The sequence below is a fragment of the Erpetoichthys calabaricus genome, chromosome 2 (assembly GCF_900747795.2).
Source record: "Erpetoichthys calabaricus chromosome 2, fErpCal1.3, whole genome shotgun sequence".
NCBI classification, from domain to species: domain Eukaryota; kingdom Metazoa; phylum Chordata; class Cladistia; order Polypteriformes; family Polypteridae; genus Erpetoichthys; species Erpetoichthys calabaricus.
In genome coordinates, this window is record NC_041395.2 from 168,752,269 (window position 1) to 168,772,318 (window position 20,050).

Consider the following 20,050-nt stretch of genomic DNA (forward strand, 5'->3'; position numbering starts at 1 on the left):
ATGACTTCTTTCTCTCATTTGATAATTACACATCTCATTCCTTGTTCACGATGACTGTACACAACACATTCAAAACAACAAAATTATTGCCACTGTCTGAGCCATCAAGGCATGAAATGTTTGAAAGACACTAGGAGAGTAACTGTTAATCAAAAAGCAAAGAGTTTTACTAAGAAGATAGTGTGAGACCCCTTTAACATGCAGAAGTACTTAATGCACTGTAGCACCATGGAACTTTGTCTTTAAAAACTTAACACACAAAATTATTTATAAATGCATAAAGGTTGTATTTACATCCAAGGCATTTCTCTGAAGTAACTCTGGCAAGTTAGAATATAGGAGTATGAGAATCCAGCAGATAAGAGCTGTAACTTTAGGACTGCCTCTAAGGGCTGATTCAGTCAGGGCAAAGATGACAGCTGAGCATTATGCATGGTTAATGATCTTAAATCCAAGTAACCTTCTCCAGACAGATGCGTACCAAACTTTTCCTACATACCTTCTGGGTGCAATTAAAAATACATCTAAAAATCAGTAAAAACTGAACGATGGTTTAACAGTGGATAAAAAAGTGGAATTGTATAAAAACATGACATTGCTTAAATAATGAATTTACATTCCTAAAATATCTATGAGAGACTTAAAGGCTCAGTTTTTTTCTCCCATTTATTTTATACTTGCAGGAAGATCATGGTCTGACACAGACAAGTCATGCATTACATCACAGCTAAAACTTTGCGCCAAATTTACTTTCCTTACCTGAAGAAGCTCTTTGCCACTTCCTCTTTTCTCCACATCCATTTCAAGGCAACGATTAAGGAAATCCCGGAAAATAGGAGATAGTTTCTCAGGATTCTGCAATTCTGGTGTTCCATTGGTGGCAATAAGATACAAAGCCTGCGTGAGTGGTAAATATGATATTAGTAGTATTAGTTTAATAAAACTTGAAAAAGATGAGAATGGTGATATAAAGTAATGCCTGAATAATTAATTTCTGCTTTAAAAAAAAATATACAGTGGTGTGAAAAACTATTTGCCCCCTTCCTGATTTCTTATTCTTTTGCATGTTTGTCACACAAAAGGTTTCTGATCATCAAACACATTTAACCATTAGTCAAATATAACACAAGTAAACACAAAATGCAGTTTGTAAATGGTGGTTTTTATTATTTAGGGAGAAAAAAAAATCCAAACCTACATGGCCCTGTGTGAAAAAGTAATTGCCCCCTGAACCTAATAACTGGTTGGGCCACCCTTAGCAGCAATAACTGCAATCAAGCATTGCGATAACTTGCAATGAGTCTTTTACAGCGCTCTGGAGGAATTTTGGCCCACTCATCTTTGCAAAATTGTTGTAATTCAGCTTTATTTGAGGGTTTTCTAGCATGAATCGCCTTTTTAAGGTCATGCCATAGCTTCTCAATTGGATTCAGGTCAGGACTTTGACTAGGCCACTCCAAAGTCTTCATTTTGTTTTTCTTCAGCCATTCAGTGGTGGATTTGCTGGTGTGTTTTGGGTCATTGTCCTGTTGCAGCACCCAAGATCGCTTCAGCTTGAGTTGACGATGGCCGGACATTTTCCTTCAGGATTTTTTGGTAGACAGTAGAATTCATGGTTCCATCTATCACAGCAAGCCTTCCAGGTCCTGAAGCAGCAAAACAACCCCAGACCATCACACTACCACCACCATATTTTAATGTTGGTATGATGTTCTTTTTCTGAAATGCTATGTTCCTTTTACGCCAGATGTAACGGGACATTTGCCTTCCAAAAAGTTCAACTTTTGTCTCATCAGTCCACAAGGTATTTTCCCAAAAGTCTTGGCAATCATTGAGATGTTTCTTAGCAAAATTGAGACGAGCCCTAATGTTCTTTTTGCTTAACAGTGGTTTGCGTCTTGGAAATCTGCCATGCAGGCCGTTTTTTGCCCAGTCTCTTTCTTATGGTGGAGTCGTGAACACTGACCTTAATTGAGGCAAGTGAGGCCTGCAGTTCTTTAGACGTTGTCCTGGGGTCTTTTGTGACCTCTCGGATGAGTCGTCTCTGCGCTCTTGGGGTAATTTTGGTCGGCCGGCCACTCCTGGGAAGGTTCACCACTGTTCCATGTTTTTGCCATTTGTGGATAATGGCTCTCACTGTGGTTCGCTGGAGTCCCAAAGCTTTAGAAATGGCTTTATAACCTTTACCAGACTGATAGATCTCAATTACTTCTGTTCTCATTTGTTCCTGAATTTCTTTGGATCTTGGCATGATGTCTAGCTTTTGAGGTGCTTTTGGTCTACTTCTCTGTGTCAGGCAGCTCCTATTTAAGTGATTTCTTGATTGAAACAGGTGTGCAGTAATCAGGCCTGGGGGTGGCTACGGAAATTGAACTCAGGTGTGATACACCACAGTTAGGTTATTTTTTAACAAGGGGGCAATTACTTTTTCACACAGGGCCATGTAGGTTTGGATTTTTTTTCTCCCTAAATAATAAACACCATCATTTAAAAACTGCATTTTGTGTTTACTTGTGTTATATTTGACTAATGGTTAAATGTGTTTGATGATCAGAAACATTTTGTGTGACAAACATGCAAAAGAATAAGAAATCAGGAAGGGGGCAAATAGTTTTTCACACCACTGTATATTACCACTCAATAAAACAGTACAATACTTTCACAGTATTGCACCAATTTCACAGAAAATTTGAATTTCAAATGTTTAAAAGCAGTGAAAAGTCAAGCAAAATGACACCTTTTATTGGCTAACTAAACATATAAAAGGTGTCATTTTGCATGATTTTTCACTACATTCATAATGGCTAACACGGTATAACACCCTAGTACTACGGTCATATGTTTAAAAAAAATCAAATGCATCTCTTTTCCAATACAGTTAAAACAATTACAATAAATAATTTGTTTATAACTTATATTATGATAAAATAACAATAAATATAAATGTGTTTCACAAGCAAAGCAAATATTCAGGATCTTGCTTTTTGTGATGAATTACATTGTATTACTTTTAGCACTTCCAACATGACCAATAAACAAGATGCAAAAACAGAAGAAAAATAGAATGTTCTCTCTTAAATTTGTAATAATATTTGATTTGAATATCTTGACTCATTCCTGGTGAGTACAGTATACAGTGCATCCGGAAAGTATTCATAGCGCATCACTTTTTCCACATTTTGTTATGTTACAGCCTTATTCCAAAATGGATTAAATTCATTTTTTTCCTCAGAATTCTACACACAACATCCCATAATGACAACATGAAAAGTTTGAGATTTTTGCAAATTTATTAAAAATAAAAAAATTGAGAAAGCACATGTACATAAGTATTCACAGCCTTTGCCATGAAGCTCAAAATTGAGCTCAGGTGCATCCTGTTTCCCCTGATCATCCTTGAGATGTTTCTGCAGCTTAATTGGAGTCCACCTGTGGTAAATTCTGTTGATTGGACATGATTTGGAAAGGCACACACCTGTCTATATAAGGTCCCACAGTTGACAGTTCATGTCAGAGCACAAACCAAGCATGAAGTCAAAGGAATTGTCTGTAGACCTCCGAGACAGGATTGTCTCGAGGCACAAATCTGGGGAAGGTTACAGAAAAATTTCTGCTGCTTTGAAGGTCCCAGTGAGCACAGTGGCCTCCATCATCCGTAAGTGGAAGAAGTTCGAAACCACCAGGACTCTTCCTAGAGCTGGCCGGCCATCTAAACTGAGCGATCGGGGGAGAAGGGCCTTAGTCAGGGAGGTGACCAAGAACCCGATGGTCAGTCTATCAGAGCTCCAGAGGTCCTCAGTGGAGAGAGGAGAACCTTCCAGAAGGACAACCATCTCTGCAGCAATCCACCAATCAGGCCTATATGGTAGAGTGGCCAGACGGAAGCCACTCCTTAGTAAAAGGCACATGGCAGCCTGCCTGGAGTTTGCCAAAAGGCACCTGAAGGACTCTCAGACCATGAGAAACAAAATTCTCTTGTCTGATGAGACAAAGATTGAACTCTTTGGTGTGAATACCAGGCGTCACGTTTGGAGAAAACCAGGCACCGCTCATCACCAGGCCAATACCATCCCTACAGTGAAGCATGGTGGTGGCAGCATCATGCTGTGGGGATGTTTTTCAGCGGCAGGGACTGGGAGACTAGTCAGGATAAAGGGAAAGATGACTGCAGAAATGAACAGAGACATCCTGGATGAAAACCTGCTCCGGAGCGACGGTTCACCTTTCAGCAGGACAACGACCCTAAGCACACAGCCAAGATATCAAAGGAGTGGCTTCAGGACAACTCTGTGAATGTCCTTGAGTGGCCCAGCCAGAGGCCAGACTTGAATCCGATTGAACATCTCTGGAGAGATCTTAAAATGGCTGTGCACCGACGTTTCCCATCCAACCTGATGGAGCTTGAGAGGTGCTGCAAAGAGGAATGGGCAAAACTGGCCAAGGATACGTGTGCCAAGCTTGTGGCATCATATTCAAAAAGACTTGAGGCTGTAATTGCTTCCAAAGGTGCATTGAGAAAGTATTGAGCAAAGGCTGTGAATACTTATGTACATGTGATTTCTCAGTTTTTTTTGTTTTTTTTATAATAAATTTGCAAAAATCTCAAGTAAACTTTTTTCAGTTGTCATTATGGGGTGTTGTGTGTAGAATTCTGAGGAAAAAAATGAATTTAATCCATTTTGGTATAAGGCTGTAACATAACAAAATGTGGAAAAAGTGATGCACTGTGAATACTTTCCAGATGCACTGAATGTAAATCCAAAGAGATGAAAGTCACATTTTAAAAGCAGCAATTCCATGACTAGCACATCTAATGATTTTCACTTCAACAAGGTATTCTGCATTCACTTAAATTTAAAAATTCAGACTGTTGACCTGTTTTTAGTAGAATCTGAAAGCATCACAAGGGAAGTATCTCCATTCTTTGAAGGATGCTGTGAGTGCTAGAATTAACTTACCCTTAGAGGATTTTCATTGAGGTATGGTGGTTCGCCTTCAACCATTTCAATGGCCATGATCCCCAAAGACCATATGTCCACTTTAGGACCATAAGCTTTCCGCGTTACAACTTCTGGTGCCATCCAGTATGGTGTGCCAACCATCGTACTGCGTTTGCTCTGTTCAGGAGTTATTTGGGCACAAAAGCCAAAATCAGCTGTAAACAAATTAATTATTTATTAATTAATTGATAAATATACATTTAAACAAGTGTACACTTATCCCTGAAAAAAATCTCAAAAGAAAAATGCACAGTTTTAGTTGGTGCAAACCTTTCTCATACATGCAGGTCAGTGGAATGCACTGCAACTACCATCACCTTCCATCCCCAGAATTATTTAGTCTACCTGATGACTGCTGGTAAACAAGTCTAGGCTCCAAGTTTGTCCTGTTTTGGGTGATGTGCATGTGCATCAGTATGCTGATAGAAAAAACTCTGAATCGTTCTTAAGCAAGGGCATCTAATCAGAACATTCAGCCACCTTAGAGACCACTGTCAAGAGGGTACTACCAACTGACTATATTTCCCTACTGGTTTCAACAATCAAATGTAGAAAGTTTAACAATCAAAGAAGGCATGTGATTTTGAGGAAAAGCCTGCCTAACCTTAATTTACAGGATTGTTATTATTTTTTGTGCTTGTCAAAGATTATTGTGTTTAAACAAAAGATTGCACATAATATCTGCTACCATAGCATCCACCGGCTAAAAAGGGCAAACATGAAATGCACTGGTGTGGGGAAATCAATTGATTTTTAATTATCGGTTTTGCTTTTGGCATTGGCAATAGTTGATGAGCAATATCAGTAATGCTCTCCCTTTATCTTTCTTACTTTTTAAGAAACATAATAATACAGTTAATTTATATACACAACAACTACTAAAATAGGGAAAATCGCTTACATACAGTATATTTGACATAACACAGCAAAAAAATAAGTAAATTCTGCTGTTTTAACAGTGGAAAACAGGAGTGGGATTGAATTACAAAAAAAAAAACATAGCTTAAATAATGAATTTTACTTACCTAAAATATCTATGAGAAACTTAAAGGCTCAATTTTTTTCCATTTCAGACCTCTGAACAGGTGCATACTGGTATGTTTGTGGGTCTGTCAAATCAGCAGCTCAGCATAATATCTAATGGCACCCATGTTTAAGTAAGGCCAGGTAATCTTTAGCCATTGTCACTGAACCCATGTTGAAGTGCAAGAAGAAAATATGCTGCTGAGGCCCAGTTCATGGAGTGTTGTGAACTATTGGTAAAAACATTTTAATAATAATAATAATAATTCATTACATTTATATAGCGCTTTTCTCAATACTCAAAGCGCTATCCACACAGGGAGGAACCGGGAAGCGAACCCACAATCTTCCACAGTCTCCTTACTGCAAAGCAGCAGCACTACCACTGCGCCACCTGTGAGGAAAACACATGTAATCACTTTTCCTGAGAGTCCCTATGTCTATATGGTAGCAATTAGGTTCTTGGCAGGTTGTCAGTTGTACATATTGCCAAAACATTGTGTCCACCAGTTTTATCTTATAGTCTTCAGCAATACAATAGTACAATATAGTGATGGAATGTACTAAAGTAAGATTCGTAAAAGTCACTTGTGAATGTGAGATTTTTTGAGCTTGTGTGTTTTCTCAGTAAAATATTTTTCATATGGCTGGTGACAAAGCTGCTACGTGGAATGTGGAACTCTGGATCAAGACAACTAATTAGCTGCTGAATGCCTTTGCTTGTCAACTATAATGGCTGGCAATAGGTCTCATTCAATCACTGCTAACGCCTTCTGTTTTGTTTACTCTGACCACCGGTCATCAATTTTTCTTTTCCAACACTACTGACACAGTCAATGCTGCAGCCCAACCTCACAAGCAACATGCTTATTTTGTATGTGGTAATGCATTATAGTTTTATTACTTTTGTATCTCAGCACATTGTTATACAGTTTGAAAGAAATGTCACATTTTTCCTGAAATTCTCCAAAACTGAGCAACAGTTAGCATGCCATATTTTTACTGACGGCTTCAATTTAGCATTTAGATATAGAACAATCTAATGTGTAGCTTAAATCCTGTCCTTGTGTCCATTTAGATGAAGCAATCATGTCATAAAAAGCAAGTCTTAATTAGGCACTGCAATAGAGCCGGATAACAACATTTTCTCAATGCAAAATAAGTTAATCAAATAATCAATAAGATTTGACTGTATAAACTTTTAAGGCAAGTTAATCAGAAAAACTACTCATTAACATTCCTAGTTTGCATGTTTGTTCTATTTTTGGCTAGCTATTTACTGGTTTTACCTTTAAAAATTGAAAGTCAAAATTTGAACACAATAGTAGGGAGGCATTTCTGGAAAATATCAAAGGCTGACCATATATGAGAAAGGGCATATGTACACTTCTACTGGAGAGAAGCTGCCACTTTCTTTAAAAAGTAATAAATTAAGTCTTTGAATGCCATATTAGGATATCCAAACAACATTTTTAAAAAATGTTGGTTTTTGCTCAAGAATGAATAGGATGGATGTTTTTTATGAAAACTGATCTCTGCAAAAGTGAAAGTGGCATGCAGACTTGTAGATGTAGGGTTTTTGTGATTTTTTTAGAAAATATTTTGCCTTGCTCGCAGAATGATTTTAGCTTTATGTCCATTCCTGGAAGAGTAGTCTTAGAAAAGAAAAAAAAAAAGTCTTGGACAAGAGTCAGTATGGCTTGATCTGTGGTTTAGTGGAACTCCAAAAATTCAGAACTGGATGTGCATTCTTCTCCACAGACACCAATAATGTTTTCAGAATGTTTCCTTGTATTTTGCTTGTTCCATGATGTCTATCAGAAGATCTTCACTTTGATGATAGAAATAATGTATAATTTTGGCCTCTATTTGTAATGCATGCAATTCATCAGTCATCTTTATTAACCATAGTTTTAAAATTAACCTATCCATTTTATCTCTCTGAATAATCCTTTCGCAGTTAAAACTGCATTATTTCTTATGGTTGAAAACAGCAAAAAAGAGTAGCTCTTATTTCTCCCAAGTATTTCTATTTATAGCCCTAAAAATCATACAGATAAAAATACTTTTTTCACAACATTGTACACATAAACTATTGTTACATGTGTGAATCAAGAATACAAACAAAAATAGCCACAATTTTCAAAAATACTATGAATACTGTCTGCAGTTTTTGCATTGCCAGAGAAGACTGATTCAAAGTGGTAACAGCAAACGATGTAAACACACTAAAGCAGGACAATTAGAAAATGGGGGTTATATGGCAGCCCAAATAGGTAGTTATACAAATATATCAAAAGATGGACATGAAAAATGGTAAAGTGAAAACATTAAAACACTCACTGAGCTTCACAGAGCCATCCATCCCAAGTAATACATTGTCACTCTTTATGTCTCTGTGGATCACCTGATTGGCATGCAAAAACTCCAGGGCTTGTAGACACTATGGGGAGAAAAAGAACAAACAAAAAGGGAAAACGTAGGTCTGTTTACTTGTTTAAGTAATGCATTGAAACTAACAAACATAAAGCTTTATTTTTAACTTTGGTTTTCACTGTAACCCTTGAAGTATAGTGAAATGGATAAGCATGAGCTGTCACTTACTTCTCTGCACACAGCAGCAATTTGAGCCTCATCCATGCAGGTCTCTGTCACCACATCTGTTAGGGATCCTCCAGCTAGGTACTCCATTACCACAAAGAGTTCATCACCCACAAGAAAAACTGCAAATAATGAATAAATAAAGCCCTGTCCCAATTCAAAAAAAGACGTCTGACATGAAGTCAAAAATCTACAGGTGCATTTTCCCCGGAATTATATTTGCTTTGATGCATTGCCTTCAGGCAACTCCAAAGATTCTGCCTCCGCATACTCAGTATTTTATGCAAAACAATCATCTTATTCAAAAAAATTAAGACTAAACTGGCTTTAAAATCTCACCAAAAAGAATGTATTTAAAAAGAACCACCTACAGATATCATCTTATAAAATGAGAAGACAAAGTAAAAAGAATAGAAATGACCAAATGCCAAACATATATAAATGACAATTTATATATACTAATGCAATCGTAGCATACTTTGTATAGATAAACAATGTCTGACTATGCCTCCAAAATATGCAACATTACTGCTCACACTACTGTCTTGAAAACAGTTTTTCACTTTTGCTAAATTTCTCATTTGTCATCATATTTCCTTTTATTACATGGTGCTATTTATTGTTTTTGTGATAACGCTTGCATGGGTAACAGAATCATTTGACCGTTTAAATATTTGGTAAAAAAATTAAATTAAAAAAAAACAAGCGTTTGATCTCACCCAGCTTTGCCTTTGTATAATCACCAGGGATGTTCAGTTTCATTCGGAAATTTGTGGTTTCTATGCAAATTTTTATATGGCAAAATTTAAATCTCATAATTTACAGTGCCACTTATAAAAAAATATAAAAAACACAAAAACACAAAATACATTACACAGCAATCCTGAAAAAGAGAAAATGATGATGACGTTTTTTACAATCAAAATCATCTTTCACAACACATGTGACCTCAAGTCTACTAAATAGATCTGAATTTGTTTGGACAGTCAGGAGTTGCCCTTTGTTTACTTTATATTTACAGTATTAAGTAATTTTCAATATATGCATAAATCTAGACACAACATATCCTCAATTTAATTCTGAAGTCAGATACAGCACCCATCAGATGTCAGTAATGGCACTAATAAAGCATTTCTTTAACATAACAAGATATAAATCAGAAACATAATATTAACTTCCATTGGTACAGTATGTAAATGACACTCATCTGTAGCATTTGAAATTAATTGCATCATAAATTACAATTTAACAGACTAGCCATTTTAAGTCAATTTAAACAGTGGATGAGTGTAAATCAAATCTTTAAATTCAGAAAAAAATGAAGATGATCATCACTGCAGACCCTATACTGCATACACATTTCAAAACAATGACGACCCATTCTAAATGTATATGTGTGCCTCTTCATTAAAGTAGAGGCATTATATTTATAGAATGAGGGTAATTGTTTTCACAACAAATAATAATGTAGAAAATCACATAAATATGTTAAAACTGTGTTTAAAAATAAAACTACTGCCTATAATTTGGACTCTTGACTGACTACACTTTACAAACACAGAAAGGGTAAGGACTAAACAACCACCCCGCCCAAAAGTGCGATTAGACATGCACAGAAATTTCTCTTTCTTTACAAATCAGAACCCCTTTCATTACTGTTTTGAACAATGAAATAAAAATGCAGACCAAACCCAGTGAAGAATTAACACACTTTACCGGGTTTTCATCAAGAAGTCCAATTAAATCCAGATATAAATTGTTTAGTGTGTTTTTTAACCAGAAGAAAATGGGTAACTTACTCTGATCTTTGGGGATTTAGTAAACACACCCAACAATCAACAAAAACCCAAATTAGAAGAGTGCATTGTTTAAGGATGGCATATTCCTATCAGCTAATATATTAACAGGAATTCAGGTGCATCTAGTGATACATTTCAAATTATACACATATATGTTACATAGATTATTTAAGATATGTTGATGGTTTTCTTGTATTTCCTAAACAACAAAAACCACAGAATGTATAATCCAAAAGAAATAACAAAAATTGAATACACCTTTGGTGCAACAGTCTTACCTGTCCAAAAAAATTGACTATGTTTGGATTCTTCAGCTCTTTCATGACTAGAATCTCATTGATGATAAGTTCCTTCTTTGGTTGTTTTTGCAAGTTTATTTGTTTAATGGCAACCTTTGACATAATAAAGTTTCTGTGTTATCAAATACAGCAGTAATGAGCAATCTTAAATCAAAACTGGGAGTATTCCCTAAATTCTAAACAGCCACAGTGCTTCATATTTTCATTGTAACTATATTTTAACCAAAGGCAAATTATCCTGCTCATCAATGAAGCTAGTTTTTTTTTTGCTCTAAAATAACTGCAGGTTTTATTATACAATTTCTTACACAGTTCATTTCACACAGTTTATCTACAACTCAGGTTTTACATTAAATTTTGCTTCATACTTCAGTATCATCCAAAGCATAAATACTATATTATCCTTTCTCTTTGGATATGTGCCAAGCTTTTGCTGTATAGCATTTAAAACTATTGATAAAAATTTGAAAGAGCATACACAAGTAATAAGTATAACTAAACACCTATACTGGTGAGCAAATTTAAACTATAAATGAAAGCTTACCTCTTGTCCAGTAGCAACATCAATGGCTGTGAATACTGTACCAATGCTCTAAAGCAAAACCACAAAACAAAACTTAGGTGAAATTCTTTTTTCAATAAGCAATACATAAATAGAAGCCATGTTCTCATAAAGATCTGTTTTTAAAAAATGTATTAAATGAAATTCTTTCCCAGTGTTCATAATGTCAATGTCCACTGCTCCTTCCTCTTGTGAATTGCCCTAGCTACATCATGTATATGCCAGTCACCTACCTGTCATATTACTTTGGTAGCTTGCAAACTGGAAAAAACTCCCTGGTTAGATGAACCCCAGTAAATAAGCTGTTGGGCAGTAAAGTAGGACTGCTGACTAATGTACATTTTATTTGTTACTATACTGCGTAACTCATGTTGCATAAGTTTTGTTAAACACATTCTGTGAAAGGCCTTATTTATCTTTGCTTTGCTGAGGCAAAAGTTTGAAAAAGATTATTAACTTTGTGAAATAAAACAGTAATAAATAACTCGCTAAGACAGTCTGGATGATTTTCAGGGAATAGGTCACTGATGTTACAGAGTACTGTAAGAAAAGACTCTGGCGGAATCTGCTTATTGCTTATGCACATAAATATTTAAATATTTAAGTACAGTTGTCATTTTAATATTCGTATACGTAAATTCAAGGTAAACGGAATATGAAAATTCTAAAAAGGATTATATAAAAAAAACACTATTTTTCTTAATTTGGAAATATATTTCTTATCCAGTTTCATTACTGCATGCATTTCTAAGAAAGGGAGCAAATTTTGCATTAAACAATTAAACATTTTTCTGCTATGAAAGAATTAAGTTTCAGTCTTGCATCTGTGAAGTGTAGATTTTACACAGCTATGGCAAAAAAAAAGTGACAGAAAAACTGGTTGCCGTGGGTGTAGATGCACACAATGAAGGCTGGCCAGTGCAAGAAAATCAGGCAATCACCTCAGATGGGACTGTGGTAGGGGAAGCACTCTCATTTAACATTTTTTTTAATACCAGATAAGAAATATTTAAGAATTATGTTAACATCAATACCTTATTTATGAACTAGCATTTAAAAAGAAAAATACTTCTTAGAATTTTAAAGTTTCAGATTTCGCAATGCCTTAAGCAAACTGTAAGCATCTGAGAATCAAATGGGACATGTGCATTTTAAAGCCACATGTCAGCAAATAGAAAGTGTTAATTTTCCTAGTTTTTACATGTTGCCATAGGAGATATCCCGTGGAGGCCTGATTACAGTGGTAATTCCTGAGTAATACTAGAGAAATAGTTTTAATTTCAGAAATGAACTTTAAAATCTTTACCAGCTACTTCAAAACTGCACACTTATGAGTTTCAATGAAGTTTCTTTTTTTATTCCATGCACAATATTGTTGGTTAACTGTTCAAATTAATTTTGCTAGTTATTTAAATCCAATATGACTATTTACCAATATCTATCCTGAACATGCAAAATTTAATAAAAATGAATTCATCTGACATATACATCCTAATGAACAAACATGAATAATAGTTACATGCTGACTTCAAATGATGATGTCCATAAGAACTGGTCTACAGAGAAATTAGAATTTGAAGTGTAGGCATGAGTGAAACCTGTTGAGTTCACTTTGCCTCAAGTTCAGCAAAATCACAGAAAATTGTTTGGGAACTTTTCTCTCCAAGAACTTCAATGAAGTCAATAGGGAAGTAGTACTGAACTGGACTGATTGAATATAATGCTCTTTACTCTCCCTGAGGTCTAGGCAAGTGTCTACCAACTAGGCTGAAAGATTACTGTGGCCAAAAATATATACCTAGCTTATTGTGCTCACAGAGTTCCTGTCTCTGGAGTACTGACTTTTAAAGTCACTCATGCAACTGTCCACATCTGTTTTGTTTATAATCTATCTGTGCAGGTGCTTTACATTTTATTCATACCATTAACAAGATATGTCCACGCTGTAAACTGGCAACAAATATTGTATTATTTTAATATTTTTACAGGGTCTCATGCATTTTCTAACTCTGAGGAGTTGGTAATTGTGGGAGCTGCTTATGCTTTGCCTTAAATTGAAAGTAGTAATTCATTCATTGGTGTGGGGCTACAAAAGTGTACTTTGCCCTTAAGTATCATTTTTTAACACTCAGTATGTGTTTTGTGTGTGTGTGTATAATAAACACATACATATATACATACTAGTGTTGACTTTGGCACTAAAACCAGCTTTTGCACCTCAGTTCCAATATCAAAACAATAGCAAAGAAAACAAAATGCAAAATTTATATTTTTCCTCCTAAAATGATTTATAAAACACAAAAATAAAATAGTTCTCTATTTTGATTATTTTAAAATGTTTAGTATTTGAATTATTTCAACAAAAAAAGTCAGCAAAATACACAATGAAAATGTTTTCTGACACCTTTTGAATCAATTAAATTTAAATCTGCAACAAGACACACTTCAAAATGTTCTTGTGGGATAATAAATAGTATTAGTGAAAATGCGACAATAAATAAAATGTCTGCAATGAATATAACCTTCTTAAAGATTAATGCTTTTAGTATGGTAATTTGCATCACAATTTACAGAATCACAATGATTTGGCTTGAACTGGTTTGTTGGTCTGAGCATTAGGGAATGGGACAGTTACTGCTTTTTACAATATGCTACACTGCTTCATAATTACAGTGATCCCTCGCTATATCGCGCTTCGCCTTTCGCGCTTCACCCATCGCGGATTTTATATGTAAACATATTTAAATATATATCGCGGATTTTTTCGCTGCTTCGCAGGTTTCTGCGGACAATGGGTCTTTTAATTTCTGGTACATGCTTCCTCAGTTGGTTCGCCCAGTTGATTTCATACAAGGGACGCTATTGGCAGATGGCTGAGAAGCTACCCAACTTACTTTCTCTCTCTCTCTCTCTCTTGCGCTGACGTAGGGGGGTGTGAGCAGGGGGGCTGTTCGCACACCTAGACGACAGGGACGTTTCTACCTTCTGTGTGCAGCTGCTTCCTGAAGGACATGCAGCACGGTGCTTCGCATACTTAAAAGCTCAAAGGGCACGTATTGATTTTTGACTTTGTTTTACTCTGGCTCTCTCTCTCTATTTCTCTGCTCCTGACGGAGGGGGGGTGTGAGCTGCCGCCTTCAACAGCTTTGTGCCGTGGTGCTTCGCATACTTAAAAGCAAACAGCCCTATTGATTTCTTTGCTTTACTCTCTGTCTTTCTGACAGACTCTGCTCCTGACGGGCTACTCCTTCCTTTGAAGAGGAAGATATGTTTTGCATTCTTTTAATTGTGAGACGGAACTGTCATCTCTGTCTTGCTCATGGAGCACAGTTTAAACTTTTGAAAAAGAGACAAATGTTTTGTTTGCAGTGTTTGAATAACGTTCCTGTCTCTCCTACAACCTCCTGTGTTTCTGGCGGCAAAATCTGTGACCCAAGCATGACAATATAAAAAATAACCATATAAACATATGGTTTCTAACTTCGCGGATTTTCTTATTTCGCGGGTGGCTCTGGAACGCAACCCCCCGCGATGGAGGAAGGGATTACTGTATACCCTTATAACCTTTGTAGATAACAGTTTTTAAAATGAATGCTGTGTTTGCTAAAAGAACAGAATCACACATATGTAGCATGCAAATTGGGTATTTAGCACTTTAATAAACTATGATAAAAAGCACTGCCAGTGGTGCAGAGTTTTTTCACCAGTCGAAAAGGACCAAGTCTGAAGTATGATCCTGTTTTGGCTTTATGAAGGAAAATTAACTGAAGATGAATTAACTGCAGGAACATGCAGAAAGGAGGCTGCTGCGAAAGTGGGAAACACATTTAACTAGTCAACAGCAAAACAATGCTAAAGAGTGAATTCAAGGCAAGGTAATCTTCAGTTTCACTGCTGTTTAACTTGCTAACTGCTTATCAGAAAGTAAGCTTTAGTGTTATGTGCAATAATAAGTATTTGACTACATACCTGTATGTAGGGCTTGAAATTTGGCAACAAGATTGTGGGTATTCTACACAAATTAAGTCATTCCAACAAAAGCGCAAATTTCCCATATGTTTATTTGCTAAGCAGTCATTCTTGTTTGTTGCAAGAATATTAATGTCATTTTAAAATTACAATTATGATTTTATAATTGTGCCTAATTTTATTAATTGGGGAATTTATTTTTTCATTGTGCATTTTTTGCTAAGCCTCAAATGTATATGAAATCAACATTCCAATGCAGTTGCTCTTGACTGGAGCACGGGGCTTACAGAATTCAGCAATCATCTGTTCAGTGAAGCTGGGTGGTGCCCTGTGTTTAAACTGCAATTCAGAAGAAATTCAACAAAATTTTATTAAAGTGAAGGCTAAAAACAGGCCGAAGTACAGTCTTATTACTAAAATCAATACTTAGTTCAGGAAATTGACTTGGATTGTTTACTGAATTTCTATTCAGTTTTGCTCCTTTTCACTTGATGAATTGACCACAGCCAATTTGTGGATGCATTGAGGGGGATAATCATCATTTCTGTAAAATGTTCATCGGGGAGCGTGACTGGCATGTAAACCTGAATTCAGCAACACATAGAAGCAAATAAGGAAGAATGTTCAAAGATACATCAAGAAAATGGAGGTAAATATACCCATGGATAAGGCTACCACCTAACTCCGAAAAGAAAGACATTTCAGCAGAAAAAAAAAGACTTGTGTAGTAGACTTTTCCCTATGATGTCACAATTCAACTGTACTTTCTCAGTCTTTTAGAAATGTCAACTTGGGTTTGGCAACACTTCATTGTAATATCAAAAGAAAATGTTTTAAGTGCACTGGAAAACATAATAGTCATTGTCTTTCTCAAACCCATTTGTTCCAATTCAGAGAACAAGAGCATATCTTGGTAACACTGGGCACATGAGAAAAAAAAAGGTAAAAACAGGATAACAGTTTATCCCAGGATCCACTCCTGCACACACCCACTCTCACACTGAGACCGCTTAACCAAACCTTCAGTACAAGAGAATATAGGAAAAAAATGTGAGTACCCGGACAAAAAAAGCAGAGACACCAGGATAACATGTAAACTGGTGCCGAGTTTTGAACCTAGTACAGTAGATGTGCAAAGGTGCCAGTGCTAATGTGCCACCTAAGATAAGAATATATTAAGTATATTTTAATATCTCAAAGTAAAAGCATTTCACTTACAATCTTATGTGGACAGCATGTCTTAAAACTGCAGAAAATTACATTGACAGCATAGCATTGAATAAAAAAAAAAAAAAAAAAAAAAATAAAAAGATTTTTTCTCAGAACATTTTGTTTTACATTCACTAAATTTTTTGACAAATTTTTTTGATGCAACTTTTCCTTGGTAAGTATGAATTTTTTTGGCTAAATATAAATAGGAATGTCTACATTCCACGCTGAACTATTATTAATTTAAAGCTAAAATAGCAAAGAAAACAAATTATTTATGTGTTGCAACAAAGTAACCTAAGTTGGAGCACTTTCACATTTGCTTCATCCAAAAGTTAATTATTATCTTTTTGTTTATTTGTTTTGTAACCATGAATCATATTTAAAAGAATTTCACGATAATATAATACAATTACATGTGTTAGAAGACCTACATTAAATTATGCTCTTCTTCACCATCACTTTACAATGGAGTTAAAAACAGAGCACAAATAGGCTTGTTACAGATCAGTAGCTTTCATACACAGCAAATTGCAATTCAAGTCATATGAAAATGGCATTGATTTGATGCGTTTTGGTGGTGGAGGGTCTGTGACTAATTGTTTTGCAATTTTCATAAACAATATTTTTGAAAGTATAACCAATACAGTAGTATGCAATAATCAGCAAGTTGAAAAAATATATTAAAAAAATGACAAATAATAGTAATAAAATAAGTATCATATTATCCTTTAAACGGATAAAAGGAGCTGGAATAACTTCCCCACCTAATTATTAATTATTAAAATTGCTGTAATTCATTAAAATTTTATAAATAACTAAACTTGGAAAAGGAAATGATTTAATGTAAAATGAGAATACAAACAGTACACAATGGGCAGAAGATCAGGGTATTGCCACAATTGTTTGTTTACTGGGAGATTAAGCTACTGAAAAAGCCTCCTACCTTCCTGACACCAACTGCCCATTTTTTAAACCAAGTCCTATGTTTATATCAGTTAGGGCAGTTGTGCCTTTCCCATGTTATTAGTCCAACACCATTTAGCTGCAGGTTGACAAGCTGTTCTTTACAATAACCTGCAGATAATATTGTTCAATCAATTTCGTAGTAATTTTGCTTAAATAATTGTTTTCCCCTTCCATTTACTTCCAGAAAAGTGACTTTTTTTGTACTCTGCTAACTACCTAAAGCAATACGAGAAGGGTGATGCTGTGCCCCGCAGCTGACTCATTTGTATTCAGCATCTGAGCAGCTGTCAGATGAGTAAATATACAAGTCGCAAGAAACTGCTCTCAAGGTAAAATGGAAACAGTAAAAATAATTCCAAGCTAAAGTCTCACAAAATGTTTCTCTGTTTTAAAAAAAATTTGAGTTTGCAAATTTGCCAATTTTTATCAATCTGAAATTTTAAAACATTATACAGTGCAATCTGTTGAGATATCTGAACAAAAATTGACTGTCTCAAATTTCTTTGAAGAAATGCGTACAGACAGACATACATGGGTTTTTAACAATATGTGCTTCATGCATTATAAGCAAACGCACCTTAAAAAGGTCTGATATATTACTATCAAGTGCTTTACAAATTGTGAGTTTTTGACAACCCCCCCTTCCTAACACAATTTAATTCCTTCCGTCTGTTAAATTATATACCGGAGTTTCAAACATGAACTTTAATCTCTGACATGTCCTTATCCTAAAGTACATGTTACCCTTGTATCTACAGCCATTTACTGCACAAGGTGATCTACAGTAATCCCTCCTCGATCGCGGGGGTTGCGTTCCAAAACCCCCCGCTAAAGGTGAAATCCGTGAAGTAGAATCCATATGTTTATATGGTTATTTTTATATTGTCATGCTTGGTGTCACAGATTTTGCACAGAAACACAGAAGGGTTGTAGAGAGACAGGAACTTTATTCAAACACTGCAAACAAACATTTGTCTCTTTTCAAAAGTTAAACTGTGCTCCATGACAAGACAGAGATGACAGTTCCGTCTCACAAATTAAAAGAATGCAAACATATCTTTCCTCTTCAAAGGAGGTGCGCGTCAGGAGCAGATAATGTCAGAGAGAGAGAGAGAGAGAGAGAAAAGCAAACAATAAAAAATCAATACATTGCTGTTTGATCTTTTAAGTATGCGAAGCACCGTGCGGGAAGCATATCACTTAACAATGCAGCCACATGTGAAGCCCAGCAAGGAAGGGAGCAATGTGAAGGTAATCTTCAGCGTTTTTTTGAGGAGTGTCTGTATCCTCTAGGGGTGCGAACAGCCCCTGTGCTCACAATAGATTTGAGGAGTTTTATTTAATACTAATACGTGCTCTGGTTGGGTAGCTTCTCAGCCATCTGCCAATAGCGGCCCTTGTATTGAAATCAACTGGGCAAACAAACTGAGGATGCATGTACCAGAAATTAAAAGACCCATTGTCCGCGAGAAATCCGCGAACCAGGAAAAAAATCTGCGATATATATTTAAATATGCTTACATATAACATCCGCGATAGAGTGAAGCCGCGAAAGTCAAAGCGCGATATAGCGAGGGATTACTGTATACAGATTATACTATTCATTTGAATCACAAGTACAAGTTCTTAAAACCAGCATATTTTTACATCTCAGCCTCATAAGATTCGACATTTTGAAACATGTTACATTGTATAATATTAAGCATCTAAAGCGATATTTATGGCTCAGTTGAAACCTTTGCATGTTTGTTTCCCTTGAGCAAGATGCTAAATGGCTAAAATAAATAAACAAACCCACAAAAGAAACTAATTTGAAGTCAAAAAGTTTAGAGGGTCTATCACATATAAACTAAAACATCAGCGGTTTTCCAGTGTGGCTTTATTCTTTCATTCAGGCCATCTCAAATGTGTGAATTAATCACTGGAGATTTATAGATAAACTCTGTGTGAAAGGTTGCTTCTGGATAGACAATAGCATTTGAATAACTATCACAGCAAACACTACAATTAAAATCAAACGTATCATGCTAAATGCAGTTACATATGTGTGACCCACCACTTCTGAAGGAAAGCTAAAAGCAAAGATTAAGATGCATTTTCATTGCCATCCAATCAAGTAGAAGAGGATCCACTGATGAGATAGAAAGGTCATGCATCAGAACTACCTCTACTTGCTCAGGTTGTAAGGAAGTATTCTCTGTACTATCAGGGAGACTATTTAGTACCAATGGGTACTTTGTCTCCCCTTACAGGTCACAGATTAAAACAGACAATGTAAATATGTTATCATTTCTACATTTTAATTTACAATAAAGGAAAATGAACACATATTAGAGATCAAGCCAAATACATTTATTTTCTTTATAAAGAGATGTGGTTTGTTAACATTTGCATATTTGATTAAGTGGGTAGTTTGATATAATTAATAATTAGCATTTTGAATATTTACTTGTAGTTACTACAAAATGGACATAAATACTATTCATGTAAATTATTTGTAGTTTATTTAAGCCTATTTATAGTATTTGATGTTAAAACAACTAGTTTCAAAAAATCTGTGTGATTTTTTTGTTTTTTTTAAATGGGAACAGTTTATGTTCTGTCCCAACATAAAATGAG

At 35.5% G+C, this 20,050-nt stretch overlaps 2 protein-coding genes across 2 annotated transcripts in view; one reads left to right on the forward strand and one right to left on the reverse strand.

Annotated features, from left to right (window-relative positions):
* The window catches only part of LOC114669500 (F-box only protein 44-like), a 560,525-nt gene that overhangs the window by 242,673 nt on the left and 297,802 nt on the right, over positions 1–20,050 (forward strand). The window lies entirely within an intron of this gene.
* The window catches only part of pak2b (p21 protein (Cdc42/Rac)-activated kinase 2b), a 55,063-nt gene that overhangs the window by 2,509 nt on the left and 32,504 nt on the right, over positions 1–20,050 (reverse strand). The window contains 6 exon segments of the mRNA XM_051923574.1: positions 760–897; positions 4,959–5,155; positions 8,367–8,466; positions 8,628–8,746; positions 10,680–10,815; positions 11,267–11,314. Of these exon segments, the coding sequence (XP_051779534.1) occupies positions 760–897; positions 4,959–5,155; positions 8,367–8,466; positions 8,628–8,746; positions 10,680–10,815; positions 11,267–11,314 (738 nt within the window).